Source organism: Lepus europaeus, chromosome X (genome assembly GCF_033115175.1).
Source record: "Lepus europaeus isolate LE1 chromosome X, mLepTim1.pri, whole genome shotgun sequence".
NCBI lineage: Eukaryota > Metazoa > Chordata > Mammalia > Lagomorpha > Leporidae > Lepus > Lepus europaeus.
This window is the reverse complement of record NC_084850.1, coordinates 85,157,842-85,183,827: the sequence shown is the minus strand read 5'-3', so window position 1 is coordinate 85,183,827 and position 25,986 is coordinate 85,157,842. Positions and strand designations below refer to the sequence as shown.

The 25,986-nt window shown below is 55.8% G+C and overlaps 1 protein-coding gene across 4 annotated transcripts; it reads left to right on the top strand.

The window, feature by feature from the left end:
• The first annotated feature begins 408 nt into the window (after positions 1-408).
• On the top strand, positions 409-23,012 carry MED12 (mediator complex subunit 12). Of its 4 annotated transcripts, none has more exons than XM_062184575.1 (45): positions 409-598; positions 1,105-1,209; positions 1,411-1,602; positions 2,060-2,219; positions 3,058-3,239; positions 3,432-3,542; positions 3,666-3,920; positions 4,297-4,443; positions 4,619-4,718; positions 4,833-4,969; positions 5,207-5,338; positions 5,647-5,773; positions 6,222-6,451; positions 7,156-7,236; positions 7,361-7,531; positions 7,743-7,887; positions 8,076-8,126; positions 8,409-8,527; positions 8,719-8,862; positions 9,309-9,472; positions 9,703-9,834; positions 10,267-10,494; positions 10,674-10,818; positions 10,994-11,114; positions 11,514-11,615; positions 11,726-11,839; positions 12,091-12,266; positions 12,456-12,635; positions 13,486-13,557; positions 14,154-14,287; positions 14,451-14,612; positions 14,878-14,989; positions 15,157-15,246; positions 15,768-15,877; positions 16,109-16,244; positions 16,530-16,691; positions 18,162-18,536; positions 18,735-18,885; positions 19,039-19,232; positions 19,414-19,488; positions 19,582-19,799; positions 21,460-21,694; positions 22,044-22,184; positions 22,393-22,474; positions 22,730-23,012. In XM_062184575.1, the coding sequence occupies exons 1-45, from the start codon at positions 500-502 to the stop codon at positions 22,771-22,773; spliced, it is 6,543 nt and encodes a 2,180-aa protein (XP_062040559.1). In that variant the 5' UTR covers positions 409-499; the 3' UTR covers positions 22,774-23,012. The 4 variants fall into 4 exon arrangements, with proteins under 4 accessions (XP_062040559.1, XP_062040558.1, XP_062040557.1 ...); XM_062184574.1 differs by having other exon boundaries at positions 19,411-19,488; XM_062184573.1 differs by having other exon boundaries at positions 19,039-19,241; positions 19,411-19,488; positions 22,047-22,184.
• The last annotated feature ends 2,974 nt before the right edge of the window (positions 23,013-25,986 follow it).

Here is a 25,986-nt window from a genome sequence, read left to right as displayed (position 1 = left end):
GAGTGGCCTGTACAAGGTAGTTTGTAACCAAGGCAGCTTTCTGGAATACTTATTCTAGGCCAAAAAGCGATCTGGGCACTGGGAACCAGGTACCGGTCGGAGGTCAGCACCAGAGCGGCCTCCCTCTTCGGGGGTTTGCAGCCCCCAGCACTGCATCGCTTCGGGCGGGCTCGCGCACCTTTCCCAGGTTTCTGGCGAGCGAAATTGACTTTCCGCCGCCTGGGTCGAAAAGCTCCCGGGGCGCGGAGCTCCGCCCCACGTCAGGCCAGGCCCCGCCCTCTCTGCAGTCGGTATTGTCCGATGGTTCCCGGCGTCCCTCGGCTGCCCTCGGTAGTTTCCGGCAATGATCGAGAGTTTCTAACGTGCCCCCTTGTTGTCTCTCGGCTGCCGTCCTCCCGACCGCCGCCCCCCTTTTCGGCTCCCTCTCCCCCCTCCCCCCCTCCACTCCCCTCCCCCAGCCTTGCCCTGCTGGCGCCTCTGGCATTACGGGCTGGGCAAGATGGCGGCCTTCGGGATCTTGAGCTACGAACACCGGCCTCTGAAGCGGCCACGGCTGGGGCCTCCCGATGTGTATCCTCAAGATCCCAAACAGAAGGAGGTACGGTGAAAAATCCGGACTCTCCAGGGGCTAGGGGCAAGCGATTATAGCAGAGGAGGAGGCTTTGACGGTTACACGGGATCGGAAGGGGGGGGAGGCGGGGGGGCGGGGCGATGAGTGGGAGCAAAAGTCCCGAAAGGGGGAAGAGTAAAGTGGGCTGGAGCTGGAGAGCCCGGCGGCTGGGGGTTTCCAGGCTGTGAATAGGGACTGATGTCGGGGCCGCGCTGGAGGCGCCCTCCTCTCCGCACACTCAGCTCAGAAAGTTGTCTGAGCCAGCTCGGGAGGGAAGTGATGTTAAGGGAGCTCCGGGTGGCTGGGAATCTTAGTGACTGTGCCGGTGAGGGTGGGGTCTAAATGCATAGAAGCTTAGCTCAAAGTGACAAGCTGACCTACTCCTGCCCCTTTTCCCTGATTCTCTTCTCTTCCCTCTTCTTCCACCGTCTCCTACTAAGAGGGGGAAGGGTTGGAGGTGGGGGGGACCACTAAATGCCATTTTCCTGCCTCAGGATGAACTGACGGCCTTGAATGTTAAACAAGGTTTCAATAACCAGCCTGCTGTGTCTGGGGATGAGCATGGCAGTGCCAAGAACGTCAACTTCAATCCTGCCAAGGTGAGACAACCCTGCCAGACTGAAGGAACAGACGGCAAGAATCTGAGAAGGAGCAAAGGCCCTGGGTTGGGAAGACTGAAAGGGGCAACCTAAATGGGCTGAGTTTGCCTGCAGAAGCTCAGGCGAGCACATTGGCATTTGCCCGGCAAAGCCATGACCCCCTTTCGCCCCCCCCCCTGAGATGTCCTTTTCTTCCTTCAGATCAGTTCCAACTTCAGCAGCATTATTGCAGAGAAGTTAAGGTGTAACACTCTGTCTGACACTGGTCGCAGGAAGCCCCAAGTAAACCAGAAGGACAACTTCTGGCTGGTGACTCCGCGGTCCCAGAGCGCCATTAACACTTGGTTCACTGACCTGGCTGGCACCAAACCACTCACACAATTAGCCAAAAAGGTAAGGGACTGTTTCCTGTTCTTCAGGCCCACAGGGGAATTGTGCTGACCCACTATCCTCCTGTTCCCAAAGCAAGCTACTTCTGGGTAGGTGGTACGGTGCGGACTTGGAATGCCCTCATCCCGTATTGGAGTGCCTGGTTTGAGTCCTGGCTGCTCCACTTCAAGTCCAACTTCCTGAAAGGCAGCAGGTGATGGCTCAAGAGATTGGATACCTGTCACCCACGTGGGAGACCAAGATGGAGTTCTGGGTTCCTGGCTTCAGCCTGGGCCAGTCCTGGCTGTTGCAGTAATTTGGGGAGTGAACCTGTGGATAGAAGATATATTTCTCCTCTCTCTCTGACTTTCTCGTTTACTCTCTCTGTCGTGCGGCATTTCAAGTAGATGAAAAATAAGTACATGTTTTTAAAAAGCTGCTTGGATGCCAGCCCATGGGGTAATTTGTAATGTCCACCCAGGTCCCCATTTTCAGCAAGAAGGATGAAGTATTTGGGTACTTGGCAAAATACACAGTGCCTGTGATGCGGGCCGCCTGGCTCATTAAGATGACCTGTGCCTATTACGCAGCGATCACTGAGACCAAGGTTAAGAAGAGACTCGTCATTGATCCCTTCATGGGTGCGTAACTCTTAACACCACGTATACCACTGCTTGCTTCCAAGACCGATAAACCCGTGGAGTCGTTCTGCCTAGTCTGTAGTCTTTCCTCCTGCTTATATCTTGCACTTATACGCTTGATTAGTAAACCTCGAGTAATTGGAATATCTACTATGTGTGTTGCAGGTGGGGGGGGGTACTGGGCTGTCAAGGTGATCAGGAAATAATCTCTCCGTTTAGGCTGCATATCATCTGGCAGGGCTGCTAAGGCATATATACAAGTAACATAATCAAATGTAGAAAGTGGTGCATGCCAGAAGAGGAGGCAGAAGATTCTTTGAGACATCAGTGAACAGAAAGATTTCTTTCTTTTGGGAATATCTGAGAAGGAAAGTGGCATTTGATTAGAAGCTAAGAGGATGCATGGAATGTAGAAGTATGGTGACTGGGGCTGGCGTTTGTGATGCGAGCATCCTATTACAGAGTGTTGGTTTGAGTCCTGGCTGCTCTGTTTCTGATTCAGCTCCCTGTTCATGTACCCGGGAGGGCAGCAGATGATGGTCCAAGTGCTTAGTCCCCTGCCACCCATGTGGGAGACCAGGATGGAGTTCCAGGCTCCTGACTTCAGCTTGGCCCAGCCCAGTCTGTTGGCAGCCATTTGGGGAATGAACCAGGGGATGAAAGCTCTCTCTGTGTGTCTGTCCCTCTCTCTTTCATTGTCCTCCCTCTCACTCTGCCTCTCAAATAAATAAATAAATCTTTAAAAAAAGTATGGTGATGGGAGGGTAGGAGGAGGAGACAGGAGGTATTCTAAGCAGAAGGATGGTATGACCTAGCCCTTTTTACCTCTTTCCTCTAGAATGGACTCAGATCATCACCAGGTACTTATGGGAACAGCTGCAGAAGATGGCTGAGTACTACCGGCCAGGGCCTACAGGAAGTGGAAGCTGTGGTTCCACAGTAGGGCCCTTGCCCCATGATGTAGAGGTGGCAATCCGGCAGTGGGACTACAACGAGAAGCTGGCCATGTTCATGTTCCAGGTAGGGAGGAGGGCATGCTGTGCGGGCCGTTGGATTGAGCCTGATCTTAACGCTTGGTCAGGATAGAACGGCGTCTCCCTGCCGCCTTGCTCCACTTATGGTGCTCTTCCTCCTTGCCCTTACTTTATCCGCCTCATCTCTCACAGTCCCTGGGCTGAATTACTCCTCTTCCCGCACCTCTGATTCCCATAGGATGGCATGTTGGACAGACATGAGTTCCTGACCTGGGTGCTTGAGTGTTTTGAAAAAATCCGCCCCGGAGAGGATGAATTGCTTAAACTGCTGCTGCCCCTGCTGCTTCGAGTAAGGCCTAGGGTTTGGGGGTGGGTGGAGGTGGGGCGTCTAGGCAGCATTTGAGGAAGCATGAAAGCTGGGAGCAGTGTCCCTTGGCAAGAACTAGGGGCTCTGATGGTCATGTCTTCACAGTACTCCGGGGAATTCGTTCAGTCTGCATACCTCTCCCGCCGCCTTGCCTACTTCTGTACCCGGAGACTTGCCCTGCAGCTGGATGGCGTGAGCAGCCACTCATCTCACGTTATAGCTGCCCAGTCCACAAGCACACTGCCTACCACCCCTGCTCCCCAGCCCCCAACGAGCAGCACACCCTCAACTCCCTTTAGTGACCTGCTGCTGTGCCCTCAGCACCGGCCCCTGGTGTTTGGCCTCAGCTGTATCCTACAGGTAGGTACGAGGTAGGGCCACAGAAGTATGAAGAGCAGGCCTGGAAAGAGCCGGGTGCCCATCCCAGAGCATGGGAGTGATTCCAGATTGGAAGTGAAAGTAGGCGCTGAGGACTTGCTCGGAGATTGTTGCTTCTCAGTGAGAGGGTGTTGTTTTCCCTCTGGGGACTTTGGCAACCTCTTCGTTCCTGGGCTCAATAATAGGTCCAAAGGCTTTTAGGAAAATAGATGAAGGGAAGGGATCGGGGCTAGAGTGATACTTGCCTTGGGGACTCAGAATAACTTTGGATCCAGAACCTAAGGGTTGGGTCTTCTAATGGGATTCCAGAGAGAGAGCCGTGATAACTGAGTTTGGCTTTGCTGTTTCCGTCTCACAGACCATCCTCCTGTGTTGCCCTAGTGCCCTGGTTTGGCACTACTCGCTGACTGATAGCCGAATTAAGACTGGCTCACCACTTGACCACCTGCCTATTGCCCCCTCCAACCTCCCCATGCCGGAGGGCAACAGTGCCTTCACCCAGCAGGCAAGTCCGGCCCCCAGCCTGCGACTCCCACGCTGGGATGGGAGGCTCAATTACTCTTTCAGACATTGTGATTTGGATTTGAAGCCTGTTCTTTTATTTATTGTTCTCTTAACCTCGGCCGTGGCCCTTGGCCAGCCCTGATACAGCCTTGAAGCCTGCCTTGTTGCTATCACAGGTCCGTGCGAAGTTGCGAGAGATCGAGCAGCAGATCAAGGAGCGGGGACAGGCGGTTGAGGTCCGCTGGTCTTTTGATAAATGCCAGGAAGCCACTGCAGGTGCGTGGCCGAGGACGGGAATGACGTTTGGGAGAAAGATGGCATGGCTGGGATGGAGAGTCCGAACGCACCGGGTCTCTAAGTAAAGTCCCTTTGGCTGCTTTTCCTCCTCAGGTTTCACAATCGGACGGGTGCTCCATACCTTGGAAGTGCTCGACAGCCATAGTTTTGAGCGCTCTGACTTCAGTAATTCCCTTGACTCCCTTTGCAACAGAATTTTCGGACTGGGGCCTAGCAAAGATGGGCATGAGGTATGCAAGTAGAGGCCCAGAAACAGCAAATAATAATAATAATAATAATAATACCATTGCAAGAGCAGTGGCACGTGGGAGGGGAAGGCATGGCGAGGCATTGAATCCAGGGGATGTCTGCAGAGCTGAGATTACCCAAGAGGTCTCAAGATGGGGCCCAGCATTTAAGAAATCGGAACTTAGCTCTCTATCCCCAACCTTTACCGTCCTCCTCCCCATCTTCCTTCGGGTCTTCAGATCTCCTCAGATGATGATGCCGTGGTATCTTTGCTATGTGAGTGGGCTGTCAGCTGTAAGCGTTCTGGCCGACATCGTGCCATGGTGGTAGCCAAGCTTCTGGAGAAGAGACAGGCGGAGATTGAGGCCGAGGTGAGAGGGCAGAGATGAGAGGCTGAGATTGGCCAATAGGAAGGACTCGACCTGAGGTTGGAGACAGATCAAGGTGGTGGTGGGGCCCCAGGTGATGGATGGTGCGAGAACAGAATGGAGATGAGAGAGAGGGAAAATCAAGGGCCTTCGTGGGTGGTGGTAAAAGAAGCGGAGGTCACGCGGCGGGGGATGGAAGGGAGAAGCCTGGGGTGGAGGTGAAACAGGTGGCAGTTGAAGGGTTACACGTCGAGGAGTAAAGACACGGGGGACAGAAAGTCAGTCCTACAACTTGTCGTCTCATCTCACAGCGGTGCGGAGAATCGGAAGCGGCAGATGAGAAAGGCTCCATCGCCTCTGGCTCCCTTTCGGCCCCGAGTGCTCCCATTTTCCAGGATGTCCTCCTGCAGTTTCTGGATACACAGGCTCCCATGCTGAGTAGGAACCCCCTGCTACCTTTTAGTTAACTCTGCCTAGGTCCAGTTGCCCACCACTGTCATCATGAAGATGAACTGAGGGCCTCTTGAACTCCATGCGCGCTGACTTTTAGACAGAGTTCTAGTCCCTGCTCATCTCAGAGTTCCCAAGAAGAGAGAAATGCAGAAAAGAACACGTGATTGAAGCTTTTTCACTCTACACATAGCAGTAAAGAAGCTAGATTCCTTTCTGAGATGGTGTGTGGGCCAGTACATTGGGCTAGCCAACCACACTTTGCCCCTCAAGAGTTTCTGCCAATTTTTTTTTTTTTTGGCCATTCCTGTATTCCCTTAGCATGTCCCTCTCTGGGGGTACGCTGGGAGCACCGTGCTTGAGGTGTGCCTCTCTCTTTCTCTGCCCACTTCCCCTGTGCCTTCCTAACCCATCTTTCTTCCTTCCCTCCCCACAGCGGACCCGCGCAGTGAGAGTGAGCGGGTGGAGTTCTTCAACCTGGTACTGCTGTTCTGTGAACTGATCCGCCATGATGTCTTCTCGCACAACATGTACACCTGCACTCTCATCTCCCGAGGGGACCTTGCCTTTGGAGCCCCTGGTCCCCGGCCTCCCTCCCCTTTCGATGATCCTGCTGATGACCCAGAGCGCAAGGAGGCCGAAGGCAGCAGCAGCAGCAAGCTGGAGGTGAGGGGGCTTTTGCTGACTCTGAGTGGTTTCAAGGCTCCCCAAGGCCTCTGAGAGTCCCTTTGGCCTAGTAAGGGTAGTATTTTCTTAGCACTTTGCGGTTTACAAAGCACTCACATCATTTGTTTTTTCATTCGATCCTTCCACCATCCCTGTAAGGTATTGGGCTTTTAAAAATGTTTATTTACTGATTTTCATTAAGTTGAAAAGCAAAGTGACAGAGAAGGAAGCGGGGTGGGGATGGGAAGAGATATCTTCCATCTTTTGGTCCACTCCCAGAATGCCCCCCAATAGCCAGGGCTGGGCCAGGTTGAAGCCAGGAACCCAGGACCACATCCAGGTCTCCCACTTGAGGAGCAGGGACCCAGGCATTTGATCCATCTTCTGCTGCCTCCCACGATGCATTAATAGGCAACTGCATTGGAGTAGCAAGGACGTGAGTCCGATATGGGATGTGGGTGTCACAAGCGGTGGTGTCACTCGCTGCCCCACAGCACCTGCCCCTGTGAGATACTCTCATCCCCCATCTGAAGCTGAAGGAAACTGAGGCTCATACTGGTTAAGTGACTGGATGAGGCTTGAGTCCAGATCCTGTGCGTTCTCCAACATGGTCTCCTGCCTTCGATTCCCCTGTAAACTTTTCTAGACGCTGGCGAGCAGCTCCATAGGGCTCAAGCAGCTTTGCTTCTGTTCTGTGCCCTCAGGATCCAGGGCTGTCCGAATCCATGGACATTGACCCTAGCTCCAGTGTGCTCTTTGAGGACATGGAGAAGCCTGACTTCCCAGTAAGTTCCATCCTGAGCTCAGAGGGATGCCGCTCCCAAGATCATCCCACTGACTCCCGAACATTCCCTTGTGCCTCCGCATCTCCCTTTCTGCTAAACGTTCTGCCTCTCACCTTTCTCTTAGTTGTTTTCTCCTACTATGCCCTGTGAGGGGAAGGGCAGCCCCTCCCCTGAGAAACCAGATGTTGAGAAGGAGGTGAAGCCCCCACCCAAAGAGAAGATCGAGGGCACCCTGGGGGTTCTTTATGACCAGCCTCGGCACGTGCAGTACGCCACGCACTTTCCCATCCCCCAGGTACCGTTTCCTAACACCTCATGGCGCCCTGTCAGTGAGCACACATTTCCGTCCCTCCCAGGCCTTCGCTGAGGGGTGGAGCTGTCGCTGAGGGCTTGTGGGGGGGAGGGGGGCCCGGGCATGGGGCCGCCGAGGAGTGTGGCGCATGCTTTTTAAAGAGGCGGCGGGCAGGAGACCAGTGCTGGAGTCTGACGGTGCCGCCGGGATGCAGGAGGAGTCGTGCAGCCATGAGTGCAACCAGCGCTTGGTCGTACTGTTTGGGGTGGGAAAGCAGCGAGACGATGCCCGCCACGCCATCAAGAAGATCACCAAGGATATCCTGAAGGTTCTGAACCGCAAGGGGACTGCAGAAACTGGTGGGTGAGAGGCTCCTTGGACAGATCTGCCCCCCCTCCCCAACCACCACCAGCCGCAGAGTGCCCTAGGCAGTGTTCCCTTCCCCAGCGTAGGGAACGCCCCAGTCACATCCCGATGTCCTGTCTCTTGGAGTCTCCTCAGAGCTCTAGTCCTTTTGAAACTTCCCCCTCATTCCCCCCCTCTGCAGACCAGCTTGCTCCTATTGTGCCTCTGAATCCTGGAGACCTGACATTCTTAGGTACCTCACAGTAAGCCCCATACTGCCCTCCTTCCCTTCCCCTTCCCTCCCTCAACCTAGCACCTCCCTGTACGTACTCCTCTAAGGGCCGCGGGCCGCGTAGTCTGTGGTCCTCTAAACCTTGGCTTCACTCTCCCCCTCCCTCCCTTCCCTTCTCCCCTCTTCCTTCCCTCCCCACCTCCCTTTCCCTTCTCCCTCCTCCCCCCCAAAGCCTTGCCCCCCCCCTCCCGTCAGCTAGTTCTCTGCTGTGTCCTAACTGGCACCTTTCAACTGTCCCCTCAGGTGGGGAGGATGGGCAGAAGCGGCGGCGCAACCGGCCTGAAGCCTTCCCCACTGCTGAAGATATCTTTGCTAAGTTCCAGCATCTTTCACATTATGACCAACACCAGGTCACAGCTCAGGTGTGGGCCTCAGCCCAGCCCCTTCCCGCATTCCGGCCTCCTGTCCAGTTTTCCTGTCACCTTTATCTTTTGTTTCCCCCTTAGGCAGGCCAAGCCTGCTGGTTTCATGCCCTTCCACCATCATCCGTTCCTGCTTCCCTGGTTCTTCTCCCCTGCCTCCACTCCCAGCTCACTCCCACTGCCCTTATCAGGTCTCCCGGAATGTTCTGGAGCAGATCACGAGCTTTGCCCTTGGCATGTCATACCACTTGCCTCTGGTGCAGCATGTGCAGTTCATCTTCGACCTCATGGAATATTCACTGAGCATCAGTGGCCTCATCGACTTTGCCATTCAGGTGGGGAAGTTGGGTGGAGGAAGGAGTTCGTGCTGTGTTAGGGCTGTGAGGTCAAGGGTAGAGGCTCCAGCCAGTTTGCCAGGCCATTCGGAGGGGCAGGGAGACCAGCACGGGGTGGGGCGGGGTGGGAGGGGGAAGTAGGGGTGGCGGGGGTGGAGACTGGAACATGAGCTGAGACTGCAGGAATAGAGACTTAAGTGCTCCCCGGGGAGGCCCAAGAGACAGATTAGAGCATTGGGCACAGACCGTCCTTCCACCGTGGCGTTCATAGAACTGTATCCTAGAGACTGGTTAGAGGTGTCATTAATAGAATAAAGGACAGTGGCATATGGTAACAGGGCCCAGGGGCTCGGGCCGGGCCTTGCCAGTTTCCTCCCTGGCAGGAGGGGTTGTGTGGAACACGAGGAGGGCCCTCGTCTCATCTCTCACCCCATTCACTCTGCTAGCTGCTGAATGAACTGAGTGTAGTTGAGGCCGAGTTGCTTCTCAAATCCTCGGATCTGGTGGGCAGCTACACGACCAGCCTGTGCCTGTGCATCGTGGCCGTCCTGCGGCACTATCACGCCTGCCTCATCCTCAACCAGGACCAGATGGCACAGGTCTTCGAGGGGTAAGCGGGCCTTCGAGAGAACAGCAAGGCGCCAGGCGCTCCCGTGCAGGCCTATGTGTGTGGCCAGGGAAGAACACATGGGCTCCCGCCGTTGGGAAGTGCGTGCCATTCAAGTGGAGACCGAATAGTGTTTCCCAAGAGACTTGAATCTGTTTCAAGGGATCGTTGTGCGCAGGGCCCCTGCATGCCATCCGCTGAGCCTCCTCCCTCCCCTTGCCTTTTCTCGGCAGGCTGTGTGGCGTGGTGAAGCATGGGATGAACCGGTCAGATGGGTCCTCTGCAGAACGCTGTATCCTCGCTTATCTCTATGATCTGTACACCTCCTGTAGCCATTTAAAGAGCAAATTTGGGGAGCTCTTCAGGTAAGAGAGGTGGGAGGTAGAGCGTAGGGAGGGACGGCAGGTCCCAGCTCCTTCCTGTGAGCACCCAGCTCGGGAGCAGAGCACAGCCCAGGCCCCGGCGGTCGGGCCAGGGTCATGTGCGGACTGTGGTCTCTTGCGTGTTACTGCGCCACTGAGGCCGTCTTCCTCACCGACCTTGCCTGCAGCCCATGGCTGTGGGGCACATGCTCTTCCTCCCCGCCTGCAAGACGAAGGCCCCGTTCCTCGTCTCACATACGCTTCCTTTCCTGCCTAGTCTGCTTTGTCCCGCCAGTCACCCGTTTCCCGGTGCCCAGGTCCCCATTCCCTCAAAACTCTCCTTTCTTTTCTCTGCTCCCCCTTTTCCTCACCCCCCCCCCGCCACCTCCCCAGACCGCCTTCAACACCGCTCTCCTCTCCTCCCACCCTCTGCAGTGACTTCTGCTCCAAAGTGAAGAACACCATTTACTGCAACGTGGAGCCATCGGAATCCAACATGCGCTGGGCGCCCGAGTTCATGATCGACACTCTGGAAAACCCCGCAGCTCATACCTTCACCTACACGGGGCTAGGCAAGAGTCTTAGTGAGAACCCTGCTAACCGCTACAGCTTTGTCTGCAATGCCCTTATGCACGTCTGTGTGGGGCACCATGATCCCGATAGGTATGGGGTGTACTGAGTGAAGTGTGGGCACCACGCCGCCCCCCAACCTGATATTGGGAGGGGTGAGATACCTGGGAGGTACCCCAGCATTGATGATTGCTGGGGCAGAGATGCAGAGTTAATGGATCTGAGGTTTGTGGAGCAAGGCCTTTCCTGAGGGCATCTGTACTTTTCCCTAGGGTGAATGACATCGCTATCCTGTGCGCAGAGCTGACCGGCTATTGCAAGTCATTGAGTGCCGAATGGCTAGGGGTTCTGAAGGCCTTGTGCTGCTCCTCCAACAATGGCACTTGTGGCTTCAACGACCTCCTCTGCAACGTAGATGTGAGACTCAGGGTGGGGTCCTGCCGGGCAGTGGGGCAGTTACCAGGGCAGGGCCCTGGTCATGGGCATAACGGTAGTATGGGGGGCAGCGTGCCTCCGAGTGGAGGCCTGCCGCCCTGAGCCGGTGCCCCCTTGGCATACTGAGTTGAGATGTCTCGTCTGCTTTGTCCTCTAGGTCAGTGACCTGTCTTTTCATGACTCCCTGGCTACTTTTGTTGCCATCCTCATCGCTCGACAGTGTTTGCTTCTGGAAGATCTGATTCGCTGTGCCGCCATCCCATCACTCCTCAATGCTGGTGAACCACTGATCCCTAACCCCTAGAACTTGTGGGTCCTGCACTTCAATCCATAATCGGTGGCCATCCTCTCGTAGTTCGGCATGGCAGACCGCGCTGGCCCTCGCCAGAAGGCCACTCCTCTGGCGTGCGTCAGGCTAGAAGGGGGGGAGGGGGTCTGTTTCCCAACCCTGGGTGTACCGTCCTGAACTTTCCACTTGTTGACTTCCCAGCTACGGAACAGTTCCCTGTTCTACCTCACCTTCAGAATTATCTTACATTTTTGCCTTTCATCTTATCTCATCTCCCTTACGCCGTTCCCCCCCCACCCCCAACACACACAGACACATACGTGCCTAGATACACGCAGCCGCACACGTCCGCAAGCAGCTCTTGCAATTGTGCTGTCCTTCCTTTTAGCCTGTAGCGAACAGGATTCTGAGCCGGGGGCCCGGCTTACCTGCCGCATCCTCCTGCACCTTTTCAAGACACCACAACTCAATCCTTGTCAGTCGGACGGAAGTAAGTGGCACCTCCCCCCGACACACACACAGTCCAAGCCAGCCAGCGGTAGAAAGTGTGGCTCCCCTGCCCTCCACGTTCTCTTGCCCTGACTCTAGCTCCCTCCCCAGACAAGCCTACGGTAGGAATCCGCTCCTCCTGTGACCGCCACCTGCTGGCTGCCTCCCAGAACCGCATCGTGGATGGAGCTGTGTTTGCTGTTCTCAAGGCTGTGTTTGTACTTGGTACGGGGGTAGGAAGGGAGTGGTGCCAGAAGTGTGTCTAGGGTGGAGTGCCAACTAAACTACAAGGGACGCTCTTTCTCCCTCCTGAAGGTGGTCTCTCTGACCTTTGGGGAGGAGGAGCGGGAGAGAAGTCTATTTGTATCCCATAGGACAGCATTCGGGGAAGGTTCTGCCCCCTGGGCCTGAGCTGGGTCTCTACACAGGGCTCTGATCTCACTCGGCCCTTGCTATCTCCTACTCGTGAACCGCAGGGGACGCAGAACTGAAGGGTTCAGGCTTCACTGTGACAGGAGGAGCAGAAGAACTTCCCGAGGAGGAGGGAGGAGGTGGCAATGGTGGTCGGAGGCAGGGTGGCCGCAACATCTCTGTGGAGACAGCCAGTCTGGATGTCTATGCCAAGTACGTGCTGCGCAGCATCTGCCAGCAGGTCAGTCTTACCTTCCCCCCACACCCCCTAAGTGCCACTGAATAATACGGCCCTGTTCCCAGCCCCTGCTCGTGCCACCATACATCGCGTCCCTTGGCCATATCCCTGGCCCCGTCTCCCTTCTTCCTCATCCCTTGCCTGGCTGTCCGCCCCCCCCCCCCAAGTCCTCCTGATGGTCTGCTTCCTCAGGAATGGGTCGGAGAACGCTGCCTGAAGTCGCTGTGTGAGGACAGCAATGACCTGCAAGACCCAGTGTTGAGCAGCGCCCAGGCCCAGCGTCTCATGCAGCTCATCTGCTACCCACATCGACTGCTGGACAATGAGGATGGAGAGAACCCCCAGCGGCAGCGCATCAAGCGCATTCTCCAGGTAGGTTGAGGTGTAGGTCAGTCCGGGAGGAGGCTGTGGGGACCCCGGTTGTGGAAGAAACGATGGGGACCTTGAAGAAGAGAGAGGGCCCAGGTACCAGAATCAGACTGGTAGATGGCCCAGCTGTTGGGAGGGAAGCTCAGTGGATCAGCGGAGAGGCCTCATTCTGGGCCATGTGTGTGTAGTCCTGGGTCCTGACTCGAGAACTGAATCGTAGAAGCTGCTTTTGATGGAGCTCATCATGCTTTGGGCCAGGCACAAGGCCCCCTGCACACATTTTCTCACTGAATCCTCACAGTGCTATGCAGTTGGTCTGAGCGTATCCCTGTCTGACAGATGAGGAAGTCGGAGGCACAGAGAGCTTCAGGAACTTGCTCAGGGTCACACAGCTGGTTGGTTTCAAGCCAGTATGTGAACCTGGGTCTGCCTATGCCCTTTTCCACTTCACCACCTAGCAGTGGCCTCGCAGCCTGGACTCTGCAGGCTCTGAGAGACTCTTAGAAAGTCCTGCCTGGCAGGAGCTTGGAGCACCAGGGCTGAGCAAGAGTAGCAGGCTTCACCTCGAACTGCAAGATTGGAAGGCTGGGCATTAGCAGAACTCACGCTAAGGGGTACGAGGCTCCAGAACAGCAATGTGGGGAAAGACAGCTTTCTGGAGCCATTTTGAAAATCGGCTACATGTACAACATTTGTAGCCTATTTAGATGTAGTCTTGCCTAACGATGGGGACACAGCAGGCCCTTCCAGACCTGTAGGAGTCTGGGAGTCAAGATCAGGAATTGGTCCCAGGAGGGTGGGGTGCTGGGGTGACCTGACGATAACTAGCTTGGGCCTGGGGCTGCTCTCACAGAACTTGGACCAGTGGACCATGCGCCAGTCTTCCTTGGAGCTGCAGCTCATGATCAAGCAGACGCCTAACAACGTGAGTAGTGCTGAGGCCCGCTTCCCAAGTGGCTGCAGCAGCCAGAGCTGGGCCAGGCTGAAACCAGAAGCCAGGAGCCTCATCCGGGTCTCTCACATGGGTGTAGGGGCCCAGCACCTGGGCCATCTTCCACTACTTTCCCAGGTGCTTTAGCAGGGAGCTGAATCGGAAGTAGAGCAGCCGGCACTCCAACCAATGCTCATATGGGATGCCAGCGTTGCAGGTGGCAGCTTAACCCACTGCACCATGACACCGGCCCCACACTTGGGTTCTTGAGATAAGAGGGGATGGGAAGAGGGCAAACGTGTGGAGCTGGTGATAAGGGGAATGGGTTAGGAGTGTTTGAGCTATCAGCATGTGGTGGTGGAGCCCGTTGCTGTGGCTGCATATGGAAGGAGATTTGCAGAGGAGAAGATGGTGAGGGATTGAGGAAATGCGGAGGTGCCAGAGGGCATGACTCCTGCCAGACCTCCCTTCCCATCAGCCCTGTCCACAGGTGCTCTCTTTGGCCCTTGTCTCCGGCGTCTCCTCCCATCCATTTTCCTTCACCAACCAGCTAGCCACTGCAGCACCTCTCTGCCTTGCGTCTTCCCCAGGAGATGAATTCCCTCTTGGAGAACATCGCCAAGGCCACAATCGAGGTTTTCCAGCAGTCGGCGGAGACAGGGTCATCTTCCGGAAGCGCTGCAAGCAACATGCCCAGCAGCAGCAAGACCAAGCCTGTGCTCAGGTTGGGTAGAAACATGTTAGGACCCATTCCCTTATGAGTTTCTCTTCCGGTCCCAGGAATGGCGTCAGCCACCTGAGCACGTCCGTCAAGGACAGGAGAGGGATGGCTTGTTCAGCCTTGGCCTGGCTCCCCTATAACTGCATGTCCTCCATCTGTCCTCCAGCTCTCTTGAGCGTTCTGGTGTGTGGCTGGTGGCTCCCCTCATCGCCAAACTGCCCACGTCAGTCCAGGGGCATGTATTAAAGGCCGCCGGGGAGGAGCTGGAGAAGGGTCAGCACCTGGGTTCCTCTTCCCGCAAAGAACGTGATCGGCAAAAGCAGAAGAGGTAAAAAGGGGCTGCAGCGACCAGGATTGAGGGGTAGAGAGGAGAAGGGGCAGGCTCCGGGCAGAGTAAGATTGGAGGCCGAGGGCTGAGGATAAACATCATAAGAAAGGAGAAAATTGGGGCCTTAGGAGTGGGCCTGGCTGAGCAAAGAGGCTGCACCGTAAGAGGAAGAGAGCCTGGAGCTTGGCAGAATGAGGTTGGAAGTTGAGTTGCTCGCTCTCCAACCCACGGTCTCCCTTTTCCTTTCTTTCCCTCCTGTCCGTAGTATGTCCCTGCTGAGCCAGCAGCCCTTTTTATCACTGGTGCTGACGTGTCTGAAGGGGCAGGATGAGCAGCGGGAGGGACTCCTCACCTCCCTCTACAACCAGGTGCACCAGGTACAGGTCCTGGGCCATGCAGGTGGGCAGGAGGGAAGGGGCTGACGCACTTTCGAGGCCACTGTATGCTGGAAACCTTCACCACTCACTGATAATGCACATTTGGGTGCCTCGGTATGAACACAAGAAGATACCCGAGCAGCGTGTTGCATTTGTTTCTATCCTAGATTGTGAAGAATTGGCGGGATGGCCAGTACTTAGATGACTGCAAGCCCAAGCAGCTAATGCACGAGGCACTCAAACTGCGGCTCAACTTGGTGAGCAGGGGAGCCGAGGAGAAAAAAGGGGGGGGGGGCTGGAAAAGGCAGAGAAAAGAAGACCCTGGTCAGGGACGGCGAGGCTGAGGGTGGGGCCCACAGGTTTCTCTGGGTCTACAGCTATTAACCCTGCTCTCCTAAAAGACACAGGTCCTGAAATGGTTCTTGGGACTAGATCACCCTGGTCAGGGTCCAGTGGGTTGCTTGCATACCCTAGATCCTTGCAGGGATCCTGCCTCAGTATCCCACACTGTGGCCAGGCCCTAGAAACCCTGGAAATGCACTGTGGAATGTGGAGTAGCATCCTGGAGATCATGTGATCCGGCCCCCATCATTTTCTAAATAAGGAAATAGAGGCCCCGAGATGTCAAGAATTCAGTCGTCAGCCTGAGATCATGTAGCAAATCCCAGGCACAGCTGAAACCTGGCCTCAGGTGTCCCGAGTCCCACCTAGCCCCGCTTCGAAGATCTAAGCCTGCCCACCGTCCCCGAGCCATCTGACTGACTTGTGGCCCTGGCAGGTGGGGGGCATGTTTGACACAGTACAGCGCAGCACCCAGCAGACCACGGAGTGGGCCATACTCCTCCTGGAGATCATCATCAGCGGCACCGTCGACATGCAGTCCAACAAGTAAAGCATCCCCGGCCCCACCCCCGGCCCCCAGTTCATGCCCCCAGAAGGTCCCCACCACCCCACCCCACTCTGCTCCAGGTCCATGGTCCACTGAGATCAGTGTGGCCCTGGGTTCCTCACCCAGTCTTGGTGCCTTTGGGATGACAGATCAGGCACCGCTGTCTGCAGAGGCCTTTTTCTGCCTGAACCTTTTTCTTCTCTGGGTTTCTCCTTGGCTCTCTGTCACAGCGAGCTCTTCACTACTGTGTTGGACATGCTGAGTGTCCTGATCAATGGGACGTTGGCTGCAGACATGTCCAGCATCTCCCAGGGCAGCATGGAGGAAAACAAGCGTGCATACATGAACCTAGTGAAGAAGCTACAGGTGAGCAGAAGACACCAGGGCCAGGGCTTGGAGGTCATGGGATCGTGGCCCCCTCTCCCCTGACACGGCGCCTGCTGCCAAGCCTCAGGAACTTCATTCTGGTCCACACCTTCCTTACCTTTCCCTTTCACATACTTTTCACTCATTTTTTTTTTCTTGGTTTTGTACGCAGTGAGGATTTACCAAGGTGTTATCTTTATGCTAGGTTCACTGCTACCCCCTGAGATTTCCTGAGCCTGTTTTTCTGTAACTTTGACCTCTTGTCCCTTCTTCCCGGGCCTGCAGAAAGAGTTGGGGGAGCACCAGTCAGACAGTCTGGAAAAGGTTCGCCAGCTGCTGCCACTGCCTAAGCAGACCCGAGACGTCATCACGTGTGAGCCCCAGGGCTCCCTCATCGACACCAAGGGCAACAAGATTGCCGGCTTCGATTCCATCTTCAAGAAGGAGGCATGTTCCATTGTCTTGCCACGCCCTCTCCCCTTTCCCTCCTTGAGCCAAAGGTGTCCCTGCCTTAACCTCGTGGCTACAAGGGCCTCAGTAGACTCAGGAGTCCATTAGGCTCTGCCAGTAGCAGAAGCCATCTCTGGTATTTAGAGTAAATCATTTACCTCTCCTTACATGTCTGCTCCCCATCTTTGAAGTCCCACTCTCTTTCATTGCTCTCTCTCTCCCTTAACCCCCACCTACCTCTCAGTACTGCTCCCTCCTCTTGCCTCTGCCCCACCCCCTTCCTGTCCTGTCCCCACCCCTCTATGTGGCTAAGGTTGCAGATCTCTTTTATCCATGCGTATCCTCCACCCCCACCCCATCTCTGCAGTTTCCTCTTGTCCCTCTGTGTCAGTGGTAGTATCTGTTGAATAGCTGTAATCGTTGTATGTCGAAGCACTGAGAGGAGAAGGAGGATGCAGAGTTTGAAATCCAAAGTCCCTTCGGATGTGCATTCTCTGCGTTGCTTTTCCTGCTCCATCCGTCTCTTTGTCTGCCTGACTCGCTTTACCTGTCTGTCTCTCTTTAGCACTCTTTCTTCCTGTCTACTTGTCTTTAGTCTCTCCTCCCCTTCCTCCCTCCCTTCCCCTTCCCACTCTATCCCCCCTTAATTTTATCTGCCTTCCTCTAAAGATCAATCTTTATCCCTCCCTCCCTCCTCTCTCTCTTTCTCCCTCACCCATCTACTCATCTCTTTCTGTGTCTCTTCTCCTTGGCCTGGCACTGTTTCTCCTGCTTCTCTTCTCATGCCGTCACACTCTTGGCCCTTATAACTCTCTCCTCTGCAAAAAGGTCGTGAAAAATGTGTACTCTGGGAAAGTACGCATGGATTTAAAATGTTTTGCAACAAAACAAACTTGTTTTTCAAAGATTGATTTATGTATTTATTTATTTGAAAAGTAAAATGAATGACAGAGAGAGAGGGGATGACAAAGAAAGAGAGATCTTCCAGCTGCTGGTTCACTCCCCAAATGACCACAACAGCCAGGGTTGGGTCAGGCTGAAGTCAGGAGCTGGGAACTCCATCCAGGTCTCCCACATGGGTGCAGAGGCCCAAGCACTTGGGCCACTGCTGGGCTTTTCCAGGCACATTAGCAGGGAGCTGGATTGGAAGTGCAGCAGCCGAGACTGACCATGGCACTCCGATACGGTATGCCAATGTCATATACAGTGGCTTAACCAATATTGTGCCACAGCACCAGCTCCACAAACATTCTATGGAGATTCCATTCTCCATGAACTTTTGAAGTCCCCTCACGTGTGTGCCCTTGTCTGCCTGTCTTCCTCTCATACCCCCTGAGTGTACCTGTGAGTATTTCTCTCTCTCTCTCTCATCACCAGTGGATGCCTTACCCTCTTCTGCAAGTTTTCCAGGTCTGTTTTCCCATTTCAAAGTCTCAACAGCTCACTGTTTCTCATTTTCTGGAGTAGGGCCTGCAGGTTTCCACCAAACAAAAGATCTCGCCGTGGGATCTTTTCGAGGGATTGAAGCCATCCGCGCCGCTCTCCTGGGGCTGGTTCGGAACAGTCCGGGTCGACCGTCGAGTGGCTCGGGGAGAAGAACAGCAGCGGCTACTGCTCTACCACACACACCTGAGGCCCCGGCCCCGGGCCTACTACCTGGAGCCGCTGCCACTGCCACCCGAAGATGAGGAGCCCCCTGCTCCTACCCTGCTAGAGCCTGAGAAAAAGGCTCCAGAGCCCCCCAAAACCGACAAACCTGGGGCTGCTCCACCAAATACCGAGGAACGCAAGAAGAAGGCCACCAAGGGCAAGAAACGCAGCCAGCCGGCTGCCAAGACGGAGGCAAGTGGCACCTGCTTTCCCCAGGGCGCCCCTAGCCACTCCCATCAGGGCTCTTTCTGGAGTCTGACTGTGGGAGGGGCCATTGCAATGATTGCAGGAAGTCAATCATGTCAGCGCAGCTCCTCTTTGCCCCATCCTGTCCACCCCACCGCCCCCCTCCAGCTCCAGGCTACTCACTGTCCTATGTCATCCACACAGGACTACGGCATGGGCCCAGGCCGGAGCGGCCCCTATGGTGTGACAGTGCCTCCAGACCTCCTGCACCATGCAAACCCTGGCTCCATACCCCACCTTAACTACAGACCGGGCCCCATAGGCCTGTACACCCAGAACCAGCCACTCCCTGCAGGTGAGTGCCAACTGCAAGCAAAGATGGAGTTACCCGAGCATTCCTGCCACCCCTAGGAGCTCCCGAAAACTAGAGCACTGAGTGAGGGACAGGAAAGGGTGGGGGGGGGGAGGGGAGAGGAACCAGGAGAGGTCACTCTGCTCTCCTTTCTAGGTGGCCCACGTGTGGACACGTACCGCCCTGTGCGGCTACCAATGCAGAAGCTGCCAACTCGACCAACTTACCCTGGAGTGTTGCCCACGACTATGACTAACGTTATAAGCCTAGATCCTTCTTATAAGACATCCATGTACCGGCAGCAGCAACCTGCAGTGCCCCAAGGACAGCGCCTTCGCCAACAGCTCCAGGCAAAGATAGTGAGAGGGGCAGTCGGGAGGACTGTCAGGGAGAGGGGGCCTTTGAGGGTCCCAGGCCTGGGGCAGACACTGGGGACCCTCCCAGGGACAAGGCAGGGTGGGAGAGGCAAGGGCGGGGATGGCGGAAGGTGTTTCCTGACTTGGAGTTGTCTCCTTTTCCCCCATTCAGCAGAGCCAGGGGATGTTGGGACAGTCATCTGTGCATCAGATGACTCCCAGCTCTTCCTATGGTTTGCAGACCTCCCAGGTAAGGGCCCGGGATCGTGCGACTCAGGGAGAGTGGGGCGAGCTGCTCTTGCACACTCTTGGCCGTGACTCCCTCTCTCCTCCTTCCCACCAGGGCTATACTACTTACGTTTCTCATGTGGGACTGCAGCAACACACAGGCCCTGCAGGTACCATGGTGCCTCCCAGCTACTCCAGCCAGCCTTATCAGAGCACCCACCCTCCTACCAATCCTACTGTTGTAGATCCCGCACGCCACCTGCAACAGCGCTCCAGTGGCTATGTACACCAGCAGGCCCCAACCTATGGACATGGACTGGCCTCTGCTCAAAGGTACCTGAAGTAGTGGTGGGCAAGGCAGGAGACCCTGAGGTATGAGGGAGCATGCGCCTCGGGACCACCCTCAGCTGGAGGTGATAGGAGTGGTCAGGACTTTTGGACACCTTGAGGACACTTGTCTGGCCACGTAGCCCATAACCGCCAAAAGTTGGAGCTTGAAGAACTGCCCGAAACCAGTAATCTCCCATGTACATCCTGAACATTTTTGGAGAGGGGAGGTCATGTACCCAACTCCAGGGGTTTGCAGATACACTCTGCATGATAAGCAGTTACGAAGCTAGTGTTGATGAACTAATGAAAGAACCTTCCTGGCCATGCGGGTCAAGGATTAGTTAAGACCTCGCACCTGTGCCTTGAGGCTATGCGGCTGAAGATTCAGGACCCTGGGGGGTGCTGACTAACTGCCCACCGGGTACCAGCACTCTCCTAGGACTGGGTGGGGTGAAGAAAGATAGTGAAACATAACAAAGAAAAAGATACAGTCTCTGGCCACAAAGAATTTTTACTACAGTTGGGGAGATGAGACTTACACAGAATATTTCGAGAACGTTAAGAACAAAGATGCAATCAGGTGTGCAGCTGTGCGCTGTGAAGTAAAATAGGAATCCAGAAGAAAAAAGCGCGCGATAACATCAGTGTGGGCCTGAGTCATCAGGGAGTCTTGGGAAGGGGGTCAGACTGGAGTTGGCCCTTGAAGGAGAGCTGTGAAAGGGAGAAAGGGAGAAGGGCACTCCAGGGAGGGGACAGAACACGAACGGAGATCCGGGGGCCAGGAGGAACAGAGGGTCTGGGGGAACAGAAGCAAGGAGCTTGGATGGAGTTTGGAAAACGTGGGCATGGCTCAGAGCCGGTGGGCTGCTGTAGGGGCCTTGAGTACCCAGCTGCAGAATTGAGAACCAATGGCAGAGAGAGCTCTTTGGGTCAGGAGAATGTGAGGAGCCGGATGTGTCGCATGAGTGGAGAGAACGCACAGGGCAAGGTGGGAGAAGACTTGGGGCAGGGAGCCCAGCCAGCAGACTGTCTTAGTGACATACCGATTTGGGCGAAGGGATAGAACACCTTGGCACAGTATTGGGGAACAATGACAACAACAACAAACCCCAGTGAGTGTTTATGGAATCTGTATCACGTGCTCCGGTTGGAGAGCTCCTAACCATTTCGATTATGAGACACTAAAATGGAGTATTGTCTTATGCCTTATTCCCAACCTAAAAGGCTGGCAGACTCCAAAAAGAGATGAATGAAATGACTTGTAGAAGTTTCTTTCAGGTCAAGGACACAGGGTTCAATTATCTGTTTATTTATTTATGCATTTATTTGAGAGGCAGAGAGATGGACAGGCAGAGCCTCCATGCACTGATTTCCTCCCCAAATGCCCACAATGCCTGGGGCTGGGCCAGGCTAGGCCGAAGCCAGGAGCTGGCAACTCAGCCCAGGTCTCTCACAAAGATGGCCGGAACCCCGTCCCTTGAGCCATCACCACTACCTCCCAGGGTCTGCCATTAGCAGGAAGCTGGAGTCAGGAGCCAGAGCTGGGCAACAGACATAGGCACTTAGATATGGGCTGCAGTAGGCTAACAAGCTGACTCCCCCAGCCCCACCCTCCTCCGCACCCAGTCCCATGCCTTGACCGCCGGACCTCTTGTCTTTGGAGGTTTCCACATCCGACGCTGCAGCAGACAACCATGTTAGGCACCATGAATCCACTGAGTACCCAGGGCGTGCAGGCAGGCGTCCGCTCCACTTCCATCCTGCCTGAGCAGCAGCAGCAGCAACAGCAGCAGCAGCAGCAGCAGCAACAGCAGCAGCAGCAGCAGCAGCAGCAGCAGCAGCAACAGCAGCAGCAGCAGTACCACATCCGGCAGCAGCAGCAGCAGCAGATCCTGCGGGTAAGGCCCTGGGGATTGCATCCAGGACCTGAGCCCCCAGGGAGGAGGAAGCCAGGCAGAAGTGGTGGCCACCTTGGCACCCAGACCGTAGGAGGCAGTGCGCTAAAGCTCCAGTGGCAGCCGAGTGGTTGGCCGTAAGGTGCTGCTTGCTAAGTTCCTTCCCGCCCCTTTCCTGGGGAATCCCTCCTGGTGGGAGGGAGTCAGCCGTTGTTTGCTGGAGCCTCTCGCGGCTGTGCGAGAAGGGCACACCGTGGACCCCCGAGTTCCCTCCCCGTCTCTTGGCCCTGGCTCCCTGTCCCCAGCCCTGCAGCTGCCTTGTTCTCCTTCGGAGATGTCTCGTCTCTTCCAGCAGCAGCAGCAGCAGCAGCAACAGCAGCAGCAGCCGCCGCCACAGCAGCAGCAGCAGCAGCCGCCGCCGCCACAACAACACCAGCAGCAGCCACAACAACAGGCAGCTCCTCCCCAGCCCCAGCCCCAGTCTCAGCCCCAGGTAGCTGCTAGGCTTGCCCCCCGCCCCCGCCCCGCAGCTCAGAGACAGCTGCCCAGGTCGGGCACAGAGCCAGAGAAGCAGCTTGGGGACAGGATGGAATGGGGTAGAGGTGGGAGGCAAGGCGTGGTCCTCTCAGAAACGGTTGGGAGAGAGAAGAGGGAGGTGGTCGGTTTAGACTTCCATCTTCCTCCTCCCGTTCCCACCCCAGTTCCAGCGCCAGGGGCTTCAGCAGACACAGCAGCAGCAGCAGACGGCAGCTTTGGTCCGGCAACTCCAACAACAGCTCTCCAGTAAGCCCACCTTCCCTCCCAAGGAGAGCCCCGAGGAGCAGGGGTAGGCTGGGGAGGGGGCACAGATAGCCCAGGTGATTGCTTAGGCCTAAGGTGATGGCAGTGGGGGAGGGAAGAAGCTAGCCCTTCCCTCTGCTCTCCCCACCTAGCCCTTTCCCCTCTCTCCCCCTCCCTCTAGAACCTAGATAGCTTTGCTCACGCATACCCCCACCCCTGCTTGGTCTCCCACCCCTGATAGTCTCTGGTTTTTCACAGATACCCAGCCACAGCCCAGCACCAACATATTTGGACGCTACTGAGCCACCTGGAGGAACTGCTTGTGCACTGGATGTGGCCCCACCCTTTCCTCTTCATTCCCAGTCCCCTTCCCGGGCTAGCACCAGTAGTGGTTGGGGCCCTTCCCTCAGGCTCCATTTTTAATGAGTTTTTAGTATTTTTGTTAATGTGAGGCATTGAGCTGTTGGGTTTTGTATATTATTTATATAGACACCCCAGAGCTGTTGCACCCAATACACAGAGCTTCTTTGCAAAGGGAGTGTGTGAGTTCTACATGGCTGGGAAGGGTGCTCCCTGGGGAGGGGGCTGGAGGCCAGACCCGCAAGTCAGAGCCCTGGTTCTGTTCACATCTTCTCCACCTCCCCCCCCCCCCCGTTCACCTGCCACCCCTGAAGTTCTTAAATTTGATTAGATGGCCACCCTCTCTCTTCCCTTCTCCACACTGGCAACCTATCAAGGTCTGGGACCCTTTGTCTCTTCAAAAGAGCAGCTTTACCTCCTCAGCACAATGTTGCAGCTTCCTCGCAGCTTTCCTCCACGGGAAAATACGCCACTAGGGTTGGGCACAGGGGGAAAAAAACATCAATGAAACCTGATTCTCCTTCCACAACACCACAGATGCTGGGCCTCAAACAGGCCGGGGGTGGGATGGAGTTGACAGCCACTGCCTACCCTGTTCCCCATTTTATGTGCTCCCCATCATGCACCAAGTGGCATCCTTTTCATAGGACCAAAGGAGTCCCTGAAAGTCACATTGCTGGGATGGAAAAAAATGCCCTCCACTGGCACATGTCATAAAATGAGCAGCAGAAGCATGGTATGGCTCTAGAAGGCAGCTTCCTTTTCTCTCTGCCCTGTTGCTGGAACCGCTTGTTTTCCCATGACCCCCCCCCCCCCAGCAGTTACCCAAGATCACTGCTGCTCACTCCCATTTTGCATAGAGGAAATTCAGACCTTGCCCCAGAGTCACACTGGGAGCTGTGGCAGTGTTGTTCTTGGGCCCCTTGCCTTCAGCTTGGGGCCCCAGATCCGAAGCTATCCTGGAGAGAACTGGTTTACTCCAAGGGACAGAGAGAGGAAAAAAAACTAGCCCAATCTTGTGGGGGTGGTAGGGGGTGGTTTGACAACTCAAGGATAACAGCCAAGCTATACCTAATCCTGGGAAGTCTCAAGCGTGCTGGTCAAAACAAAACCAAAAAGGAATACCCATCGGTAGCCAAGTTATAAAACATGAAATCTCCTTTGAGATCCACATTGCCCTACCTACCTCAGTGGGATTTACCACAGTTAAGAGTGGCATGTTCCAGGAATGGCACTCTGACAAGGGTATAGGGCAATGTGACTGGAGCTGGCTTCTGACTTACCCTGTTGTGGCGAATGTTCTGAGAAGCCACAGGAAGAGAGGGTTGGCTGGGATAAAGGACATTCAGAGGGGCTTGGGGGTGCTGGACAAACTGGACATGTGGGCTCTACACAGAAATGAAGACACGGTGACCCTGGATCTGGAGGGGAGAGGCAGATGCTGAGACAGCTGGCAGGCTGCCAGCCTTGAGTCTGACAGGTCCCCGCTGAATGGCATTGACCTTTGAGAGAGTGATGGGATATGGGCGGAGTGGCCCCCGCTGGTTTGCAGCTGAGGAGAGGTGAAGGGCTCAGGGGGAGGTGGAGGCTTGTCTTTATGGAGTATGAATGAGGGCTCCTGCCCTCAGTGCCTCAGTTTCTCCCTTCGTTCCAAGATACCAAGCTTTGCAGGTAAAGTTTGGACTAGATGTCCTGGAAGATCACCTGTCTGGTAACTTGGCGGTGTGAGGTGTGAGTGTAAGACAAGGAGAAGGAGAGAGCATGAGCAGAGCGGGTTTAAGCATGGGGGAATTGGGCCATGCCCCAGGACTTGAGCCATCTCTGGCACAAAAGGAGTTAATGGCAGGGACCGCGCCCCCCCGTGTCCGGGCACGCGCAGCGCGCCCCCTTGGTGCGCGGGCACAGCAGCCAGGCTGCCGGAGAGCTGATCTCGGGGATTCGGGTGCGGAGCCCTTGGCCTGGAGGCGATATGGGTGGTCCGTGGCCGGGTTCAATCGCTCGCAGCAGCCCGGGGAACAGGTGAGGCCGCCTGCCCCGGTCTCTCATCCTCTAGCCGTCCATACCTTGTCCCCATCCTATCCCCTCCCAATTTCTGGCTCCTTCACTCCCCAGCCAATGGCCCCCCATCCCTTTCAACCCCATGTTCTCGATCGGCACCCCTGACCCCCCCCCGTCCTCCCCCCCAGCTTCTGTCCTCCACCTCCTCCCTAAATCCCGCATCCCTATCATCCTCCCGCCCATGGTCCCTCTGTTTCCACAGCGCAGCCCGCATGCTCATCAAAATACCCCTCTCGAGGGCCCCCAGCCCCATTCCTGTCTTGCACATTGCCAGTCCCCCCTCCCCTGCAGTGCAGCCCCATCCCCCTTCCATCATAGCATCTCATAGCCAGGCTCCCTCCCCCACTCTCTGCAGCCCCCCCACCCAATGGAGGCCTTTATCCTATCCTCCCCCATTCCAGCGCAACTCCATCCCCCGATCCCATTCCAAACCCGGGGCGCCCCCAATACCGCAGTTCTCAATACCGGTCCATTTCTGCACAATGCCCCTCACCCAATACTGCTCCAGCCCCCAGAGTGTCCCCAGATGCCATTCTTATCCCCGGCATTGCTGCCTTCCCTTGTCTTCTCCCAAATTGCAAGTTGGACCAGGATGGAAATCTTGGCCTTGGGGACTCACAGTGGGTCCTAGGGTACAGAGGGCGTTTGGGGGTCGGTCGGTTTGTCTAGGTGTTTGCGGGGGAGGGGCTACAGGGAATTAACTCAAAGGGGATTTTGCCATTTGGCGCCGAAGGGTTACTGGAGAGGGAGGCATCTCGAAGGGGTTAATGGAATTCGTGGGGTGGGGGCGGCACTGAGGGGGTTAACGAGGGGGGGTTGCTGGCGGGGAAGCCGTGTGAATGAGCGGTCTGTGCCCCAGAGTTGCCATGGAGACGGTGAATGGGGGGATTGTGTGAACTCAGCTGCGGACTACCCCCCCATACACACACACCCACCCACTCCCTCCTGCCCCACCTCCCTACTCCTACCCCTTCCTTCCCCCTCCCTTCCTCCCCTCCACCGGGGTGCATTCTGGGCAGTGTCTGGGATCTTCCCCCCCATACTTTGCTCCCCATTTCCTCTGAGCCCCCACCCCTTTGGTCAGTTTACCCACCCTT